Genomic DNA, 20,301 nt, shown 5'->3' on the forward strand with positions numbered 1-20,301 from the left:
AAATTCGCAGCATTTCTGTTTAGCTGGAGGTGAGGGTTGACCAGATGCCTTGGCCCAAGGAACTGGCAGGTGGGCCTTCTTTCCGGCTTTGATGTTGGGATGAGGTGCTCCCCAAACAAGCATTAGTGAGTGATTGCATGATCCTCTTTGTAAAGCCCTGAGGGAAGCGCACCTAAGGAGGACAGCTAAGGGTCTGGATACAGCAATGGCCTATCAGGAGCCCCCCACCAGGACTAATTTTCTGTCCTTAACAAATGGAAGGAAAAAAGAAACTGAACCTTGTAGGCATTTGCTTGTTGTCCTCCAAATCTGCCACTGCTTTTTTTCTCTCCCTGTCCCAGCAATGGCTTTCTTCTTCACATGTAACTACAAGCACACTCCTGGTGAATCCTGCAGCACACTCTGATGGTGGCCCTGTCCAGCACTGCCTGGATGGTGCTGAGCTGACCTGTGTGCCTGGGGTCCAGGACAGCTTGCACCCAGGTGGTGGCACTTTGTCAGCCCCAAAGGCAGGAGTGGCTGGCAAAGCCACAGAGAATGCTGTGGTCTCAGGGACTGGGACAGCAGAGCCATGGCAGAGGCTCTGTCCCTTCCCACAGGACACAGTGTCTTGCCCCACCACACCAACCCTTTCTGCACTGAAGCCCCGTCCCTTTGCCCCTGCTGCCAAGGCAGACACAGTCTTCTTTGCTTTCCCAAAGGGTAAAGATCTTCAAACCTGCCCCATCTCTCTGTATCCTCCCTTCCCTCACATTATTATAAATGGAGGCTTTGGCTGCCTTTAAATAGTCATATCTCTCAGACAAGCTCATGTCAGCCATAAATTTTACAGTAATGATGATTTTCTAAGTGGGTTGACTGGAGCTATTTCCGCTTCAGCCTCAAGTTACTGCACATGTCCCCCCCAGGGTCTGGCAGCCTCATTTGTTGTCCCCCTAATTGTCATTTCTCCCATACTCACTTGGGCAGAAGCTGGAAGGAAAACTGACTCTGGTGCTGGCCCTGGCCTTCTTGGTTTTCCCACCTGGGAGGGGGTTTTGGAGGAGGGGAGGGAGCTGCAGGGGTGAGACGGTGCTGGCTGCCTCTAACACAGGCAGGGGGAATGGCTGCAGAATGCCACCATATGGATGCCCTTACTTCTCGCTGCTCTCCCCCAGCCGAGTGTGAAAGCTGTAATTACAGGTAATCCCCCCACACTGCGCATGGTTTGAATTTGGCAGAGCAGGAATGCAGAAGGGAGAAGGGGAATTACTGCCCGAACGTGCTGCAGGGCCAACATCTGCACGAGTCATCAGTGCACATCTGGCTGCAGCAGCCTGAGCTTGTAGCCCAGCCGGTCACTTCTTAGCCCATTGGGTCTGTCTCGAGTGCCCACTTAAGGGCAGGATATGGACACAGTGGTACTGGGGACCTTAGATTGTTGGAGGAATTACTCCCTTCACCTGCTATTGCTGCTGATGTTGAGTAGTCACTCACACTTAGTCACTTAGTTTTTCTATTTGTAAAATAGATTTAGGATGTCTGAAGTGCCATACTCAAGGGTACCCATCTCTAGCTCTTCTGGAGAGAAGAGTGCCTGTGCCACTTTTCTTCCAGGTTTGTCTAAGGCTGGCACTGCTCGACAATCCCCCCAGTGAGATGCTGGAGCAAAGGAAGAGATTCCTGCCTCCACATGCAGCTGAGATCAATGAGGTGGAAGTCCCTGCTTACTTTTTGTTTCTCTTGAGCATGATCCCAAGAGACAGCAAGCTTTCTGAAGCATTTCTGCCTTGCAGAATCTGGCCTTTGAGAAGAAGCAAAGCAGGATGGGCCAAGTAGGACTCAAACATTGTCAGTACCAGAGGGTCTTTGTTGTCTCCGGGTGCCGTGGACCCCAGTGACCTGTTTACATTGGAAAAGGATGGAAGCTTCCATCACACTGACAAGATGTACTCTTAGTAATTCCTTGCATTTTTTGGCTGTGGCTGGCAAGCTTGTCCTGCACTCTAGGAAGGTTGCTGGGACCGAGGAGGAAGCAAAAAGCCTGGGGGACATGGAATGGCTCAGGGCACAGACAGAGGCTGAGGTCTTGGTGAGGGGAAGCTATTTTATCCAATGCCTGTTTTCTGTGTCTGGGCTTGATCTGATCTCCAGTGAGAGGGAGGTTCGAGAGACAGGCAAGCAGCTGAAGATCCACCCATGGCTGTTCTCTGGGTGAGGGCTGGCCCTGGAGAGCACTCTGACTGCCTCATCCTGATTGTCTCAAGCCTGCTCTGTTTCCTTGACAGAAAAGACCTGCTGAACTTTCTCATCCCAATCCTTCATCTCTGAGGTTTTGCTGGGAACGTGCATTGTCAGGGAGTAAATCCTTGCTGCCGGTGAGCCACAATGCACTGGGGGGCTTTAAGCAGCAGGTGTGTGTTGTGCATCTCCTCACAAATACGGCTGAGCACCCTCCCTCATAAGGAGCCTGCTTGGGACTGACCCAGAAGCAAAAGCATCTTTTGTTCAGTTGCTTACACCCCTCCCTGCTCTCCTCTTTCTCTCAGGAAAGCAGCCTGACCTCGTTCAGTGAGACAGCAAACACAACCTTCTCCCCGGCAGGCACGGATTCCCAGATAACCCCCTGGCTTTCTGGGGGCAGTGCAGGCTTCAGAAGCATTGTCTCTTTGGAAATTAATTTTCCTGTCGATTTCCTTATTTCTCTTAATTGATGAGGGGCAAGTCTTAGGCATGTTGCCAGCGGCACCAGCCACAGCCTCCCGTAGGTATCAGTAGAGCCAAAAGCACTAGCGCCGAGGGTTGGGGAGTGTAATGAACTCTCAGAGGACTCGTTGCAGCTCAGCCCATGCTCTAGATTAGCTGAGGAATCATCTGGCCCAGCTATTAACTGTCCCATTTAACATCATAAATTATTAACCTAATTTTGAGGAGGGTTGGTGACGGATCACGCTGATTTTGTCTGCTTTTCTGCAGCCTCTCGCACAGCCTGCTGGTGTGGAGTGCACCACGGGCAGGGCCTGAGGGTCTGTGTCTCCAGAGAAGGGGAGAGACAGGGCAGCACAGTCAGCTGGCTGCAGAAGGACCAGCTCTAGCTCTTCCAGTCCCGTGGAGAGCTCAGGGAGAAGCCTGATCAGGGGGAATCCCCTGTTATATAAGAACTGCCCTGGGGAGGAGCAAAGCCACCCACTCCTCAACACATCTCCACTCATGTGGGGCACATCTGCACCCCTGTGCATGGGTGTCCAGGACCTCTACCCCTTGCTGGGTGCTAGTATGTGCTGGCCACTCTCAGTGGAAGTCCTTACCAGAGACATTTTTTAGCTAGCTGAAGCTCTTTAGTTCACATGGCAAAAGCCTGGAGTCAGGAGTTTCTCTTCATATGCTTGTCTAGACAACTAGACAACTAGTTCTAGTTGTCGACTAGAACTAGTTTGAAAAGTTTCCTTCCTGGGAAAAGTTTTAAATAAAATTGTGGGAGAAAGTGGATTCTTTGCTATGAAAGTTTTAAACCTTTCAGAATATTTTTTAAATCCAATTGAAGTGTAATGAAAATTTAAGGGATACCATCCTTTACCTTTAAGGGAGACTATACCTTTGTCTTTCTTTGAAAAGAGAGATGTGTGCAGGAGGAAGGGGCTAAGAATTGCACTCAAAACAGCATTTCTTTTGAGTGGAAAAATTTTGAAATTGTTTGGTCTGTTGAAAAACCATACAAACCTGAAGGAGAGCAAGCTCTGAAATCCTTGTAAACTGCCTCTTTCATGCTGGCATCACCAAAAGGACTTTTTGTTTTCCCACAAGCAGCTGTGCTGCTTGGTGCTGCCTGTCCTTGGTGTGTGAGCGCATGGCCCTGGGCTGGCCTTGTGTGTGTCCCCAGGCTCGGCCCACAAAGGGGTGGGGGGTGGCATTTGGAAGTCAGCATTCCCCCCAGTCCCACCCTGCTTCAAGGCTGCACAAGATTCAGTGGCTGTAGGAGAAAGCATCACTGCCACACATCTCCGCACATGGAGGCGCTTGGGGGTCAGGATTAGCAGGCTGAATTGATGGTAAAACACACCCCAAGAAAAACCCGAACAAAAGCACAAAGAAGTACTTTTGGTTATGGTGAGAACATGGCAAAGTGTCAGAGTCTGTATTAAATTCACAACAGCCTGTGCCACTAACCTGCTCATCCCTGAGTACCCACCTATTAACCACAATTCCCTGTGGCTCATCGTGTGCTCCCTGCCACTCTTTCCCTTAAACAGCAAAACAGGGAGTCCTGAATTTGCAGACTCGCAGCATTGGTGCTCTCATACTCCCTGTACTTGATGTCAGGCTTTACACATGTAGAATAGAGGAGGAAATCGCCTTTGCCAGAGGCCCAAACCTCGTGCACATGCAGTACAGACCCACACAGGACTGATGGCCAGCACACGGATATAAAATACAGTGCCCTGCCATAAAACATGCACTGCTAGTCTATATATTTTGCAATCCCTTTAAAGATTTTTTTTCTTTAAACCCCTCACCCTAGCTCCCTCCCCGTTCTCCCCCCCAAAAAATTATTATAAAGAATTATTGCCATTAGTACGTCTTTCCCAGTGAAAGGAGAAAATCGCCTCATTCATAATTTATACCCTCAATTACTATTAATAAAGAAATATTTCAGCAGAAAATCGCCTGGGAAAATTACACGTAACATTGCATTAACATTCTATTTGAACATTTTCATCACATTTGTTATAGAGTTAATAAGAGGGATATGCTCCCCTGACTTCTTCATGAAATTATGGGCTGCCTATGATAGTTTAATCTTTTAGACTTTATATAATATATTCACTTTACTAATTGAGCTATCCAAGGAGCAGTTAGGGATGTTCTTAAACGTAGAAGACAAAGTAATCAGGGCTGTGACTTCCTGACAAGAAGATCTTCTTCCGGAGATGAGGATCTGCACGTGTGAGGGGCACAGACGTGTGTGTTTGTGTGCAGATGTGCCTCTCCATTAGCCCTTCCCTTAAAGTCCTGCCTGTATTTGGAATTGAACATGAATGAAGGGTGGGGGTGATCTTCTGACTTTTGAAATATTCCCCAAAACTTCCATTTGTATTTCAGAGTCACAGGGGGTCTGCTGAACTTGAGCAAACAAAGTATTATTTTGGGAATAGGAAATGCCCAGCGTGGGGAGCTTCTCAGGAGCAGCACTTCATGTACACAAGCCTTTATGCTCAAACTCAGCCCCACCCACAGTCATGCACAGATGATCTTTTGGAGATAGGATAGGGAGGTAGGCTGGGGAGTACAACCTCTCTTCTGCTCTTCCTGGAGCTTCTGCTTCACCTTGTGATTCCATTCAGGACACACAGTGCAGAAAGGCTTCCCCCAACCCAGGCTACAAACAAACCCAAAACTGGGCTGTAGGCAAGAAATGAGGTAGGTGTGAGCAGTGAGAGATAAGGAGGCACTTGGAAGATGGACACCATGACAGTGCCACCATGGGCATTACTCTGGACAATCTGTCTCCAGAAAACGTAGTAACAGGAAGGGTTTGGTAACTCGTTCTTCTGCTCCTGTGCCTGCAGCAACTGGAGCCTTTGTCCAGACTCAGCTGCTCTTGGACCCTTCCTTGCACAGATGCAGCATTGGGTACTGAGATTTGAGCCCCTCATCCAGTTTGGGAGCTGAACCCACATCAGGGCCTCTGTGTGAGATCCTCCTTTCCCCTCCATATGCACACAAGGAGCCCCTTATCACAACATGTAATCCAGGACTCCTGGCTTCAAGCAGGAGGTTTCCCAAGGCAACATCAGGAAGTGTTTTCCACCAGGTCCGTGTGAGAAAAGGCTGCATCATCAGAGTGCTGGAGGTTGCTCACTCATTAAGCCTGGGTGGATGTAGCCCCTACATCCCAAAGGATGTACCTTTGTAGCAGGTACAAAGAGGGATTCATCATGCAGAGCAGTGGCCCTGCCACTGGGGATGAGGTGAGCCTCTTCACCACCCTGATAAAGGAGGCTACAGTAGCACAAGATCAGCTGCTTCATTTCACATGCAGAGGGGATCTCACATCCCCTCTGCATCCACTGAGACCAGGCATGGACATGGAAAGGGTGACAGGGCAGCAGGTGGCACACAGGCTCTTAGGTGAAAGGTTTTAGTCACCCCTGAAACCACTCTTGTGACTCCCAACCTCTCCAAACTTATGGCCAATGCTGACAGCAAACCAGAAGTTTAATAAAAACCTTTCATGTGTTGGGATTCATTACCTGGAACTCAGTAAACAGCAAATAAGAGCCTGGATGTTGCCAATCGAGTCCTGCAGCTGAGGCAGTCTGGGATGGTAGGGGACCCTCATACTGGAGGGCAGGCAGGTGAGGTCCCATCAGTCTGCAGCAGAGCAAGGCCGGTGCATACCAGCAGAGATGGGAATCAGTGTGGGAAGAGTGCAAGTGGGGTTTAGCAGTAAGCACCCCTCCTCCATCTCCCCAGGGTTAGTCTGTTCACAAAGCCTTCAACCCATTACGTCTATCCAGACTCAACCATTCAGACTCCTGCAGTGACACCCAGTTCTGTCATCCAGAAGAGGAGCTAAGCTCCTGCCAGCCTTGCCCTCCCAGCCCTTGTGAGCCCATCAGAAAGAGGGGAATGGATGACTGACAGCAAGAAAAAGGTGGCTGCAATGTAAGATATGGAGAGCAGAGCATCCATGCATGGCTGCACGAGCCATGCAGCTCCTCTAATGCTTTCATGGTGGAGCATGGCTGTTCCCACCTGGCTTCACGTGGAATGTGCTGCACTCTCATTGCTGAGCTTGCAAACAATGTTTTCCTGGGGGTGGTTTGCCACCAGCCAGCACTGATGGCTGTAGCCACCTGGACCGCCACAGAACTATGCTGGACAAGCAGCAGCCCATGCAAGCCCACATCTCCTCATTGCTTCCCAGATGGGCAGGGAGCTGCTATGTGTGCTAGTACATGGGGAGTGCAGGGAGTTGGGCATCTTGCCAGGGACCACATGGGCAGCCTAGGAACAGCAGAGGCCAAGGACGGTGAGCCTTGAACTGTCCATCCCAGAGATGGCCACTGCCTGGCCCTGGGCAGGATGGACCATGCTGTAAACAGGACAAGGCTTGTAAACAGGGCTCCAGCTGGGACAAATTTAGCCCTTTGGGGTTGCAGCCCTGGCGCGGCAGGACACGGTGTCAGGGTATTGTCGAGAGGAGAGAGGGAGAGAGAAGCTGAATAAACAAACACAGCTTGTCCTTTTTTTTTTCTTTTTTTTTCTTTTTTTTTCTTTTTGTCCCAGTCGGACAATTGTTGTTTCAGCCGGACAATTGCCCTGCAGACTGAGGGAACAGGCTAGAGTTCAAGTGAATTTGGCTTCCAGTGCCTCCCTTTTCACATTGTGTTTTCACATCAGAATGTATCCTGGCATATATGGGGAGAGTGTCCATACCTGTGTGTATGGGCAACTCCATGGATGCTCTGCTCACATCTTTGGGCTGGCCCACAGGGATAGGGGCTGCTTTGCATCCCAGGTGAGGCTGAGCAAGTTGGCATTGTCTATCATGCAGGACTTGGCTGTCTCCTTATGCACCAGACTAACACTTGTGGGTGTCCAGCAGCACACATGAGAGGTGATCTGTGCTCCACATGCATCTGTATGTGCCTCCATGGCTAGAGCAGCTCTGGAGGTGTCCCTCCACAGCAGAGGGACACTGTAGAGTTGAAAGTCTGCAGAACTTTATAAACAGAGATCAGGACTCGAGTTCCTTTTCCCTTTTTCTGTCATAGGGTTTGGACAAGTCATATTCCCTTGACAAAATCATCTGTGATCTCTGGAGCAAAAGGCATGGATCTTTTCTTCAAGTCCTGCTCTGTGAGGATCCAAGTCTTTTTCTAAAGGCCATGTTTGGACACAGCCTAATTTTCACATCTTAATTTTATTTTTCTCACATCTTTCTCTGACACACACATACACACGCATGCTTCTATTGGAAAAACGATTTTAATACCCATGGCACATTGTCCTGGTGTGATATAAAATCCAATGACATGTGGCATTTGGAAAAGGTCACTTCCCCCATCAGGATTCATTATCCTACCTCATCCTGGGAAGCCATGGGGTTGCCCCCTCCTCTGCAGACCCCTTGCCCCCTCCCTGGCTACAGGAGGCAAGCAGGGAGAGGGGATGAGGCATTGGGTGGCCGAGCCATAGACCTTGGCAGTAGCAGGCAGTTTCTACAGCGAGGGCTCTTTTTTCTCATTTGATGTCCCTGCACTTCCCGGTGCCTTAATTTTCCTCCTGCCACACAGCAAGAGGACTTACAGGGATGTGCTGCTGGGAAAGCTCTGTGGGGTGCACAGCACTGGGTTTGGCTTTTGCTTGCCTCCCCCTGCTCACTGCTCCCTGTCTGTTTCCTGTCGAGTCAAAGCTGACACTTGTGGAGCCTTTGCTCTGCTCAGTTTCATAAGGGAAATACTCCCCTTCCCTGTTTCACTTGTCCAAATTTTTGGCTGGGTTGGTTGGGAAGTGCCTGTCCGTGTCAGTGCTCACTGCCACCTAGAGAGAACTGAGAAGAGAAACTGGGGAACACATGGAAAGCCCATCTCCTCACCAGCTTCCCCACCAAGCATGGGGATGCTCACAGCAGGGTGGGAGTGACAAGCTCTCCTGGTGTTCTTGCATGTTTTTGCCTTTCCTTGGACTTATTTCTGCTCAGCCTTTCCCAGGACCATCTTTGTCCAGGCTGTTTCCAGCCCACCCCTGGAGGGTGGAAGGGTGCAGGTCAAACTTGCTGTGGAGGTTGTCTAGGGGTTCTCAGGGGATGCAGTCCCTTGCAGAGCTGGGCATGGACTGCTCCCCATGAGCCGTTATATGGGAAAGGAACTGGGAGCCAGGACTTTTCCATTTGTTCAATAACTACCTTGGGGCACCTTGACCAAGTTGTAACCCTGTTCCCCACCTAGAAGGGAGGGGAGGAGTGAGGGTGGGTGCACTGAGCATGCAATGGGCTCCAGGCTTAGTGGGAAGGGCAGGAGGAGGGAAACAGCAGCAGTTTTTATTGGGGACAGAAGGATTATATTTGCAGCAGGGAGTGAGGTTTAATGCTTGATGAAGATGGCTTCTCACTCACAGTGCTGAGGGTGATGGTGACTGGAGCCCGTTCCTACCATATAAACACCAATGAGTTATGGGTACCCCAGCCTCTAATTACGCAGTCAGCCCCAAATAGGCTGTGTCTAACGAGGCTGACAGACTAATATCTCAAGAGCCCTTAATGTGTTATCATCTCTTGCTGTATGACCTCATATTTATAACTGCTCTGGTGGGAGGTTGAGAAATGTCCTTCTCTTCCCCAAGCCCCCTCCCCAGCTTTCCCCCCTGCCAGAGCAGCAGCTCTTCAGCCTCATCTGTTAGGATCAGGAGGAGAGAGGCGGCTTCTTTCCATTCATCATCAGAGGAGTTCACGCTATTAGATGATTAAAGACATTTTTTATAATATTTGGAAGAGGCTTTGAAATGTCTCTCAAACAGTGTGATTAGTGCCTGCTTAACCCTTGCCTGGCTGGGATGGCGTGGTGGGGAGGCAGGTGCATCCCAGGGCAGGACTCCCCGGGCATCTCAGCGGTCACCCAGCCGTTGGGCACCCCAGGCCCTGACAAGGTGTGATTCATGAGCGTGGGGCACCTGCAGGAAGCTCTGGCGTCCAGGCAGTTCCTAATGCACCCTGGGACTTTGTGGTTTCTGAGGCTGCAACGGTTGGGGCAGAAGGAAGCCCTGTCTGCCCCCTCTCCAGCACTTCCACAAGAGGCCCCAGGGCTGTGCCAGGTCTGCAAGCTGAACCATTCCACACTGATGCTGTGGGTTTAAAGGAAGGGCAAGGAGAGGGGGTGAACAACCCATGCCTATTCCTGACTGGCCTGAGCTGGTGGAGTTTCCCTAATTTCCTGTTCTTTTTACTCTGTTGCTCCAGATGAAGTCTCTCACAAAAAATCGTTGGCAGCTTAAATGCTCCAGTAGGATCCACATTTAGGGTGTTGCAACCTTGCTCCAAGTTTGCCACAAAGACCCATGGGGCTGGTGGACACATTCACACTAAAATTGGTGTCAGCATTGTCTCGTACCTGCCGAAGGCCAAATTATTGGTGTTCCCTGATGTTAGTTCCCTTGGGGGAGTGGAGATTTTGCCTCAGATGGGGGAAGTATGCCCACCTCCTTTGATCATAGGCACAATGTTTCATAATCTCAATTTCTTGTCAATTGATTGCCAGATAGAAGCGACAACCAAAGAGGGCCCCAGGCGTCTGCAACTGCCACTCATCGTATGATTTTAACTCTCCCCCTCTGTAAGTTTGCATTATTTTCTTCTTCTTGTTGTTGTTATCTAAAGAAATCTCGTCTCTCTCCCCCTCCAAAAAGCCTCCTAGAAATTTGAACACCCTTGTTGATTTGGTATTCAGTGTATAAATAGCTAAGAAGGGTTAATGCATGATTAAGAGGTGTTTTATTAAAATGGTTATTCTGTCATTATAAAGTCAAAAGGATCAATAGATTTCTTATAATCATCGCTTAAAATCACCTTTAGCACCAATGCTTATGGGCTTAAAACCCGGAACAGGGCATTTAGAGGACCTGGGAGGGGGGGGTCTCCTGTTAACTCCTTGCAGCTTTTTGTCACGTGAAGTGTGACTGTTCAGATGGAGAAAAGTCAACACGGGGCTGCACATTCTGTTACAGTTACCATCCACCTTATTATTGATGGGTATTGAAATTGTCACACCTGACTGACAGAAAAGGGAAATGGAAAGCAGGAGAAACTGGGGATGCAGCTGGATAAATGCTCTTTGTTATAACAGTCAGCAGCACCTGAGTGGAGCAAGGCTGGGGCATGGCCAGGCTGTCTCTGATCCATTGGGTGCCTCTGCAAAGCAGCAAACGTTGGCCAAGCATTGCCCATCACAGCCTGGCTCCCTCTCTGAGTTGCACTGCCTCTATACCAGGGTAAGGTGGGGGATTCCAGCCTTGCACAGAGGTGAAGTCATGTGCCTGGTGTGGCCAGGGAGGACTTGCCCAATGCCACCTGAGTCACCTCAGCCCCAGGAGCTGCTTTTCCAGCAGCTGGATGATGGTGGGTCTGGTTGGCCCAACACTTTGGGATGTCTGTTCCAAGCTGCTGTTCGGTATCTCCAGGAACACCGTGACAGATCCCAGAGAAGCTGAGCTGCTGACCCCCAGCACAAGGTCTCTGCAGGAGGAGGTGCTGTTTAGACAGGCTGACACGGGAGCATCTGAGCCAGCCCAGGCAAGGGAGTGCAGTGCCCCTCTGCCCCCTCACTGCCCCCACAGCATCCTCTCCTGCAGCAGAGGAGAGATCCAGAGGTCATGCAGGGGGTTTGTGGTGCAGCCTGGACAGCAATGCAGAGTACTGCAAGAGCAACTGGCGCCGCTTCCTGAGTGTTTCCTGAGTGATTTTGGCAGCCTCAGCGGTGGATATTGGCTACACCACTCATGCAGTGGAGACCTAGACCTGCTGTCTAGTGAGCAGAGCAGATGCTGTTGTGCTGGGACCAGTCCTGGTGGCCTGAAACCCCTCCCTGTGCCCTCATTTCTCCCACCCAGGTGTATCTATGCCACTTCTGTGCATTCCCTGGCTCTACAAGCCTGCCCAAGGTTGGAGACTCTCACTCAGAGGCTGCTGGGATCTGGTGCTCTGTGAGGATTTGGCTGTGCAGAGTGACTCTGCTGCAGCCCACCTCCCTCACTCCCTTGCCCTGCATGAGGGTTCAGCCCCACTCCCCACCAGCTCTGCTCCTTGCCCAGCCCCACAGCCCAGGCCAGCCAGATGGATTCAAACCAGTCAAGGTGACATAAAGGCAAGGTCATGTTGTTACTTTTCCTTTCTCTTCCCTGCCTCTCCTGCACTCATCTGCTTCAGGCTGGCTTGAACAACTCCCGCCTCACAAGAAATCCCACGTTTACCCCATCCAGCTGGCAGGTGTGTACCTGGCACAGGGATCTCAGCCTGCCAGGAGGATATTGCTGCCTCCACCTCCCACCCTCACCAGTGCTCTGCGTGGGGTTGGGCAGAGATTTTCCAGACTCCCTGCATCCAGCCCTCTCCATCCCTGTCTCATTGCTTATTTCTGGGCTGTTATGTTCAACAGGGAGAATTTGTTTCTGTCCAGAGCAGATCCCCAGACAGTCTCAAACCTCTGAGGATTTATCATCTTGAGCTTTTGTTTGTGGGTCTCCAAGACCCTCTGCCCCACAGCCAAGCCCAGATGTTTCTCTGTCTCCTCCATGGAGCCTGGTGGCCCCCAGGAGCACTGACCCTTCTCTTCCCTGATGGAAGTCCAGTCATGCAGCTTCCCCACGCCCTGGTCACACACATGCATGCAAAGGCTGCTGCTGGGGGCAGGATGCTGCAGTCACAGAAGCAGGGGACATGTCTGTCTTACCTACCAAGAAGATGATGGCCGTGGCTCTTTCTGGCTTTGCTTTCCAGGGCTGTCAAGGGAGGTGGCCCAAGGTGGAGCACACTGGGCTCCCATCACAGGAATCTCCTGGGATACTGAGATCATGTTCAGCCCACCCTAGGACTAGTGTGGGAAGCCTGGGCTTGTCCCCTTGCAGCCCCCAAATTGCATCCCTGCTTGTCTCCCTGCTCCACAGCAGCTAAGCAGCTGGGAGGGCTGGGCACAAGCAAGGTGTGACCCCCCTTGCTTGTCTCAGGGGCCAGCAGGGACATCCTCTCATGTCTAGTACAGCTGAAACAGCAGCAGCCGCCTGTATTGAGTGACAAAAGGGTGACAGTGGGGCAACTCTTCATCTAAGCAGATGTTCAGCTGCCCTGTGACCAGGGTGGGGAGTTTAGGGTCCCTCCCAACAGGTTCAGCTCTGTTAGGACAGAGCTATTGACTAGCATAGTTAGCAGCTGGGATTGTGTTTCCAAATCACCACCACTGCTGTGTTAGATGGGACCCCACTTGTCACCAGCCCCCCATTCTGTGGCAGAGGCCACTTGTCAGTGACAGAAAGCTGATCTGGAGGGCAGTGGAGTGTGACAGAGAAGGAAAGGGGTGCAGGGCTGGTCCACCAAAGCACCGCCCCTGCAGCCCCATCCCCTCCCTGGCTGCCCACATTCCTCTGCAGCAGCGCCAGGAAGGGGGGGACCAACCTTTGGCATGTTTATTGACACTCCCTGAGTTCATACTGTGACTCTACAATCTTTCCCTGAGATTATTAAGAATTAATTGATCACTTTTATATTCCCCCCGATACCCGGTGCTGCTTTGCGACAGGCGGCAGGAGGAGGGAAGGGAGGCGGGAGGAGGGTGGGGTGTGTGTAAAAAACACACTGATAAATGTTAATTACTCTTTTACAGCCCTTGTCAAATTCCAGAGCAAGTCGTAAATTCATTAAACTCTAACGGATTAAGCACATGCAGCTTATTTAGTCACCATAAACAAGATCATTTGGATGTTGATTTTCCCCTTTTTATTGCTGCAGCAGAAAAGAGGAAAAATTCAGATGAGGGAAGCAGTTGCTTGTTATGAGGGAGTCAGAAAAGTTTGGATTTATTTCATATCTTGTTTCCTTGCTCTGTGGCAGCTCTTTGTAGTGTATCAGCCTTGGGTTTGCCTGGGCAGCGTCTTTCCAGGGAGTCTGGCCATCCCAGGAGCCTTGTCCATACCCCAAGCAGCATGGACAGTCCTGGGATGGCAGGGCCATGTTGTACTAAGAGTGTCCGTGTCCTCTCCATGCTTTGCCTTTATAATGCCTTTGAAATGCTGAGGCTCTTAAAGACCCAGGCAAGACCTGGATGAGCAGAGATGGGATGCTTGAAGACCTTTCAGTGATGTTTTAGGTTGTGATTGCTGCTCTGCTCTCCATCATGCTGGGAGATCTCCAAGGGTAAGTTATCTCCAGCAAGGTTCATCCAAGGCTCTGGGATGCAGGAGTCTGCTCTCAGCCACCCTGCAAAGGACTGTGCAGACCAAGTTAGCACAGAAGCAGCTCTGCTCATTCTGGGATGTTTCAGCTCATTGAATGCTTTCCCCAAAGTGCTGGCTGTGCCCAAGTGAGTGAGATGACCCCTATCAAACTCAGCCAAGAGAGAGAGGAGACAGGAAAGGGAAGTCGTGCTGTTAGGCAGGGACATGGTGCCTTTGGCTGCTCTGAGCTTGGGAATGTGGCCCAAGGTTTGCCAACCTACCTGGTGAGCTTGCCATCCTCTGCTTGCCTGTGTTAATAATCCAGGCTGACCTCCTGAGCAGTGGGAGCAGTGGAAGGAGAATGAGAGGAGGGTCATGGGGATTAATTAATACTCAGGACTCTAATTACAGGTTTCTTCAACACTGGACTTTGAATGGGGAACAGGCTGTGAGGCAGCCCTGAGTCCTGCTGCCCCTCAGCTGGCCCTGCTGAAATACCTCCTGCCACCTTGCAGTGGGAAAGGGATAGCAATTAGTCCCTGGGCACCAGCATCTCCCACTGCAGCTCCAGGGCTCCAGTTTGTGTGTCCAAAAAGTTGCCAGACTGCTGCATAAATCTGTCCATGCCTTGGGCTGAGTGTTGGAGACCTGCTGCCATCCTTAGCATACCCAGCTCTCTGCCTTGGTCCAGTGGGACAAGACCAGGAGTTGGCCAGGAGGACCAGAGGTCCTTGGGTGTCGCAGCCTGGCTCTGTGCAGTGTAGGGTGCTCCACAGGTGTGGTGCTGGCAGGAGCCATGGCACTGCTGGTTCTGTGGTGCTGGTCACCCATCTCCAGCAGTGCTGGCCCTGGGACACAGCTCTGCTTCTCCAGCTTCTCCCAGCCTCCAGCAAGGCAGTGCTCACCAGGAGCTGTGAGCAGCCATGCACTGCAGGCAGCAGAGGGAACTCTAAACACCTCATTGGAAGGTGCTGCCTGGCTGCTGCCAGAAAAATTTTGGGCTTTTACTTTAGAGTCCTTAGCAGCTCTTCACCTAAAGGAGGTGACCTGGGCACTGGAGGGGTGCTGATTTCCTCCCACCCCATCTTAGTCCATCTCTGAAATGGGTACACACCCAGAAGGTCTGAGCTGTGGGTACATGCCTAACTGCCCCAGCCCTGCTCCCCTCTGCATTTGCCTCTTGAGGGGCAGAGGGAAGGACAGGAGCTGCCAAAGTGCTTAAATAGGACAGCAAGGAGCTGCCAACATTCATAGTCCCATTCCTAGCAAGCATTTCCCTCTCTCAACCTTTGCATCAGGCACAATGTGCACAGATGCCAGCAGAAGCAACCCGGCCCATCAGATCCCTCTGTGCTTTCCTGCTGTGTGGAGGTGCCCTGCAGAGTTCTCCCTGGGGTTCTGAGCGCAGGCGGGGCATCCAGGGGTTAACGGAAGGAGCATGTCCCATGCTAAGCAGTAGCTAACAGCTACCAGCTAATAACTTTATGGCTTCAAAGCAGGGCATTTATCATGCTGAAGTTTGTTTATGCACAAGTTATATAGCACATTATACCAGCACTGTGTTTGGCTGATAAATTCTCGGTGACAAGTAAGGCTATCAATGGGGACTCACCAAGTCCAAAAGACCAGTAGCTTTTTCCTGAACTCTGCTTTCTGAGATAAGGGTGTTTTTTCCCTCTTTTGTTTTGCAAGGAGGAAAGCAAAAAAATTAGACAACCTGTAAACTTGGGGGGAAAAAAAAAACATGTGGAGACTTGTATTGGATAAGTTGTCCAGTGTTATGATGCCCCAGTGGGGGCATAAGAGAAGGTTCTGGTCCTAGAGAGGACCAGGTGAGCTGTGTTGGCAAGTGATGCTTGTGGGCCCGTGGCCTTATTGGGCATATACTGAGTGAGCACTGACAGGCTCTGTCTCCAAGAACAGCCTATCTCAGTCCTGTTTGCATTCATGGAGGGTATTTTGGTTTTGGTTTTTTTTGCAGAAGTATTAAAAGGTGCTCTGGCAGCTCTCTGGTTCAGCACAGTGTTTCTAAAATGAGCCATGATCATAGCATTCATCGCTGTTTTGAGGTTAGACATGTGTGCGATTTGTTACTGCTTCAACACAAGTGCTGTGTTCTCCTGTACCCCTTGCTCTGGGTTCAACTGCTTTAATCCCACTAATAATAATGACCTTCACATTTCTGCCTTGCTCTATCACAGGAGCCAAACCCACTTTGCAAACATTAACAAGCTCGGCCTCCCAACTCCATGCAAACATGATAGGTCAGGATTATTTTTCCTGCTGCAGTTGGGGAAACTGAGGCATAAAGCAAGGAGCATGCTGACCCGAACCCAGAGGGGCACCCTTTGCTTTAACCAGTAGACTTCACTCTGCTCCTGTTTGGACCAGCATAGGCTTTTGTAGGTCTCACCTCTGGAGCAAGACCTGGGGCTGGTGGGATGCAGTGGGACAAATCCCGATGCCAGGACCTACTTCTGGAGTGCCACTGGGGGTTCTTAAGGCAGCAGATGTTCCTCCTGCTGGGGAGTGGGGGACACACTGTAGGGGTTGTGGTATGCCAGTTCATCCTGGCCTTTTCCTGTGGAGCCATGCCCACAGTGCTTGTTCCCCTGCCCTGCTGCAACAAGCAGAAAGCCCCCACCATAGTCTAGTGTCCAGTGTCCAGGCAGTGGGTGTTTGGGTGCCCAGCTCCCTGCATGAAGCATGCTCTGATGTGTGTCTGCAGGGGAGCCCGGTGAGGGCGTGTTGGTGCATTTACCTGTGCACACACAGGTGTGCCTGAGCACGGATCGATGAGTGCACTAGGTGCATCTCCATCTCCAGTGCCATGTTAGGATCCATCCCTTGCTGCCCATCCACAGGGCTATCCCTGGACATGTAGCCATCCCATCCTGTGCATCTCTGGCTGCATCCCTGTTGCATCCCCAGCTGTGTACCTGTGCGCGGCCGGCCGTGGATCTGCATCGGTGGCTGCGTGCAATGGCCCCTGCAGGCTGTAAATACTGGCGGTGTGGCGGGGAGGTTGAGCGGTTTATGGCTCAAGGTCAGGCCCGTGAATCATAAAAAGGTGTCGGAAGGAGCATTAACTCCTAGCCTTCGCTTGGTCTCTGTGTGGTTTCAGGCGGGGCCCCGAAGGCAGTGATTAAAGGGTGCACCTTCCCCTTTCAGTTTTACGGTAAAAGGAAAGCAGTAAATTAGAAGACCACAGGCTGGGGCAGGCCAGGTCCCACCAGCACAACAGCTAAGCAAGTACCTGCCGTGCACCCCGAGACTCTGCCGCTGGCTCTGCACACCCCCAGCACAGCCCCCACACAGCCCCTTCCCATGGCAGTCCCTTTCTGAGGAGCAGTGTCCAGCCATGTGGTGGGCATGGCAAGGGACATCCCTCTATCCTTGCCCAGCGAGAGTTTGGGGTCCGGGGCCGTTCAGTCCTGCTCACCCCAGAGAACAGTAGCGCCTCTTGTTCTGTACCTTTTATGACTCTGGCTGTAATTAACTCCAGTCATAAATTTTTTTGAATCTAAATAGATATAATTAATGCTTAATGCCCCTGTTTTCTTGTGAATTGTCAGGACTATTAAGAGCTGAGTATTGATTGAAGAGGCATATGTTTCTGCTGCTGAGGTGGGACTGCTGAGACAGAGGCAGAGAGCCCTGATAAAATGGTCAGGTCCTGTCCCACCTCTGGACCTCAGGACAGTGAGTTGAGGCTGGGGAGAGTTGGGGCAACATCCAGCACTGCAGGGCTGACCCTGGCCCAGGGAAGCCGAGAGGAAGGGATGAAGATAGGCTTATTTTTTCCCACCACTCAGCTATAGGTACCCTCCAGCAATGTGGCCTTTGGTGAGCACTCAGTCATGGGGCATTGCTGCCAGCATATGCTCTAAACTCGCCATCTCCTGGAGAAGGGCTTTCAGGGACAGAGGTGTGAATACACCCTGTTCCATTCTCATACCAGATCCTGCAGCTGACCCAGCTTGCAGCTACCCTGGCACCCTGGCTTGTAACCACCACCATCTGCCATGAGACATAGGAAACACCTTCCCTGAGCTGCTGCTGTTGCAGCCAGTCCTGATAAGGCACTGTATGAAGGGCTGGGCCACTGCCAGACTGATTTCTCCCAGCTCCTGACAGGGCCAGCGCACGTCAACCCCAGGATCACTGCAGGTACTGCAGCCCTTCTGGCCCTGCTTTCCAGGGGGAAGGCTGGGGCCAGGCAGAATGAAGAATGCAGTCACATGCTGTGCCCCTGTCCCTGGGCTGGACTGAGCATGTCTCTGAGGAGGAGAGGAAGGGAGCCTTGCAGCATGCCAGGAGAGAAAATACTCCTCCTTTCCCTTAAAAAAATGTGTTTTTTCCCCTGGGGAATGGCATTGCAGAGCCCTGGAATTGACGCAGCTGCCAGAGGTGATGGATGGTGCCAGCTGATGGAGCAAAGCGGGTCAGCAGAGCAGAAACCAGCAGGCACAAAGAGAGAGCATCCTGCTAACCAAGGCAGGCGGTGACACCCTGTGCCGGGGCTGGGCCCACAACAGCCCCCTCTCTGTTGGGCTGGAGAGTTGGCACAGCTGGAGTACCTGGGGTGCCATCGTGCGATGCCCCCGGCCTCACCCCAACTGCACCCGCCAACAAGCAGGGCCTTTCTTCATCTCCACACAAGCCCTGATTGTTCAGATGCTTCCCCTGCTGCTGCCTTGTTCTTTTGCCCTTCCCAGAGATGGTTCTGGGAGGAAATGGAGGATTCACAACATCTGTGTGCTAGAGCAGCTGGGACTACAAGGTTTCAAAAGGAACTGAGACTTCTCATGTGAGTCCAGACCAGGTTTCTTGGTCCCCTCAGCAGCCCTGTTCCAGGACATCTCAGTTCCCTCAGCTGCTGTGCTATGTGGCTGTGCAAGCCCACAGGCCACCCTGTCTCAGTTTCCCTTCCAGTGGCTGAGGTCGTGCTTCACCTTTGCAGGTGTGCAGCAACGAGTGGGTGCGTGCATTTGAGCCAAGGCACCCCCAAAAACTGGGGAGCTGCAGTGCCAGCTGCCCAGGGCAGTTGTGCTGCCAGGTCCTCTGCCTTCCCTCCTGGGCAGACAGGACTGTGCTGGCCATCTCACAGATGAGAAGGGGGAAACTGAAATGTGAAAGCCTGGGCTGGTGTATTAGAGGGTTCTCCAAGAAGGGATCTGGCCACCCTTTGACACTAGTGGGAGGGACTAAGTTTTTCTATATGGTGGAGGCAGTGGCTGCAGACAGAGATCCAAAGACAAGGCAGCTGTGTAAAATCAGCCCAAACATCACTGAAACTTGTGTGCAGTCTCTGTTTGCTCTGAGAGACACAGAGAGCCGCTGGGCAGGGGGTGGGACAGCAGCTTGCAGTGATGCCGAGGGGATGCTGGCAATTTTGCTGTGACTGGGGCTTACAGACACCCACTCCAGCCTAGAAGCCTCTTGCTCTGACAGCAGGAAATGTCTTCTCCCCAAGCATCGTCCCCATTAGCCACTCACGGGAGGGCAGAACATGTCCCCCTCAGGCATGGGCATGTGGGTGGGATCAGGAGGAGATCCAAAGAAAGGCAGGGCACACTAAGCTGTAGAAAGGAAGAGCTCTTTGGAAGGCTGGAGTAGAACAGCAAGCAGTGTGTCCCAGGCTTGAGACTCAGGACTGCAGGATGCTCTGTCTCTCTTGTGGGGTCAGCAGGATCTTCACCTTCCCTTCACCCAAGCATAAGGAAGAGAAAAAGCTCCTGCCTCAACTGGAAGGCCATACTTTTTGCTCAGATCCCCTTGGACAGAGGCTTACTATGTCCTCCAGGGATGCAGAGCTGCGCTGTCCCTCCTGCAGGCTGGAGATACTGAGCAGGTCTCCCCCAGATGTGTGTCAGGAAGGAGCCCAGGCATCCTGGCTCTGATCCCATGCTCTCTCTGCAGCTGAGGGGTGTGTGCTAGGTGGAGCTGCTAGTCTGAGGGATGTATCTCTGGAGGGATCTGAACCCTGAACTGTCATCTTTGCTCTCCAGCAGACCCAGCTGCTGAGTCCCTGTGCAGCACCGACTGCTGCTCCGGCAGATGTGAAGAGGAGGAGGAGGAGTACAGGAAAGGGGCTCAGCTTCAAATCGATTCTGAGCACTGTGATAAGAATCTCTTATCACCCTTGTCATTGTAATGGCTGGGACTGAAATGCTGGGCTGAGTAAGTCAGGTTTTTGCAGACCAGAGGTGAGGAGGAGACAGGGTGCAGCAGGGAGCAATTGTGGCTCTGGAATGAGGTCCCAAGGCTTTGAGTTCCTGCTTGCTCTTCAGTGACACTCTAAACCAGCTTTCTTTTCCCAGCCTTGGACCTGCCCCCAGCTTCTTTCTCCAGCTCCTTCCAAAGGAGAAGAGCTCCTGGTGACACAGATGAAACACA

At 51.7% G+C, this 20,301-nt stretch overlaps 1 protein-coding gene across 5 annotated transcripts in view; it reads left to right on the forward strand.

Moving 5' to 3' along the window:
- Positions 1-20,301, forward strand: part of RNF220 (ring finger protein 220) — a 219,506-nt gene that overhangs the window by 80,878 nt on the left and 118,327 nt on the right. For 3 of the 5 annotated variants that reach the window (XM_041482942.1, XM_041482944.1, XM_041482941.1), the window contains exon 3: positions 10,239-10,313. The exons of the other annotated variants lie outside the window; for them this stretch is intronic. In XM_041482942.1, coding sequence (XP_041338876.1) covers positions 10,239-10,313 — 75 coding nt within the window. The remainder of the gene's footprint in view (positions 1-10,238; positions 10,314-20,301) is intronic. 5 annotated transcript variants of the gene reach the window in all.

The sequence above is a fragment of the Pyrgilauda ruficollis genome, unplaced genomic scaffold, assembly GCF_017590135.1.
Source record: "Pyrgilauda ruficollis isolate IOZ18807 unplaced genomic scaffold, ASM1759013v1 scaffold6, whole genome shotgun sequence".
In the NCBI taxonomy this organism is placed as follows: Eukaryota; Metazoa; Chordata; class Aves; order Passeriformes; family Passeridae; genus Pyrgilauda; species Pyrgilauda ruficollis.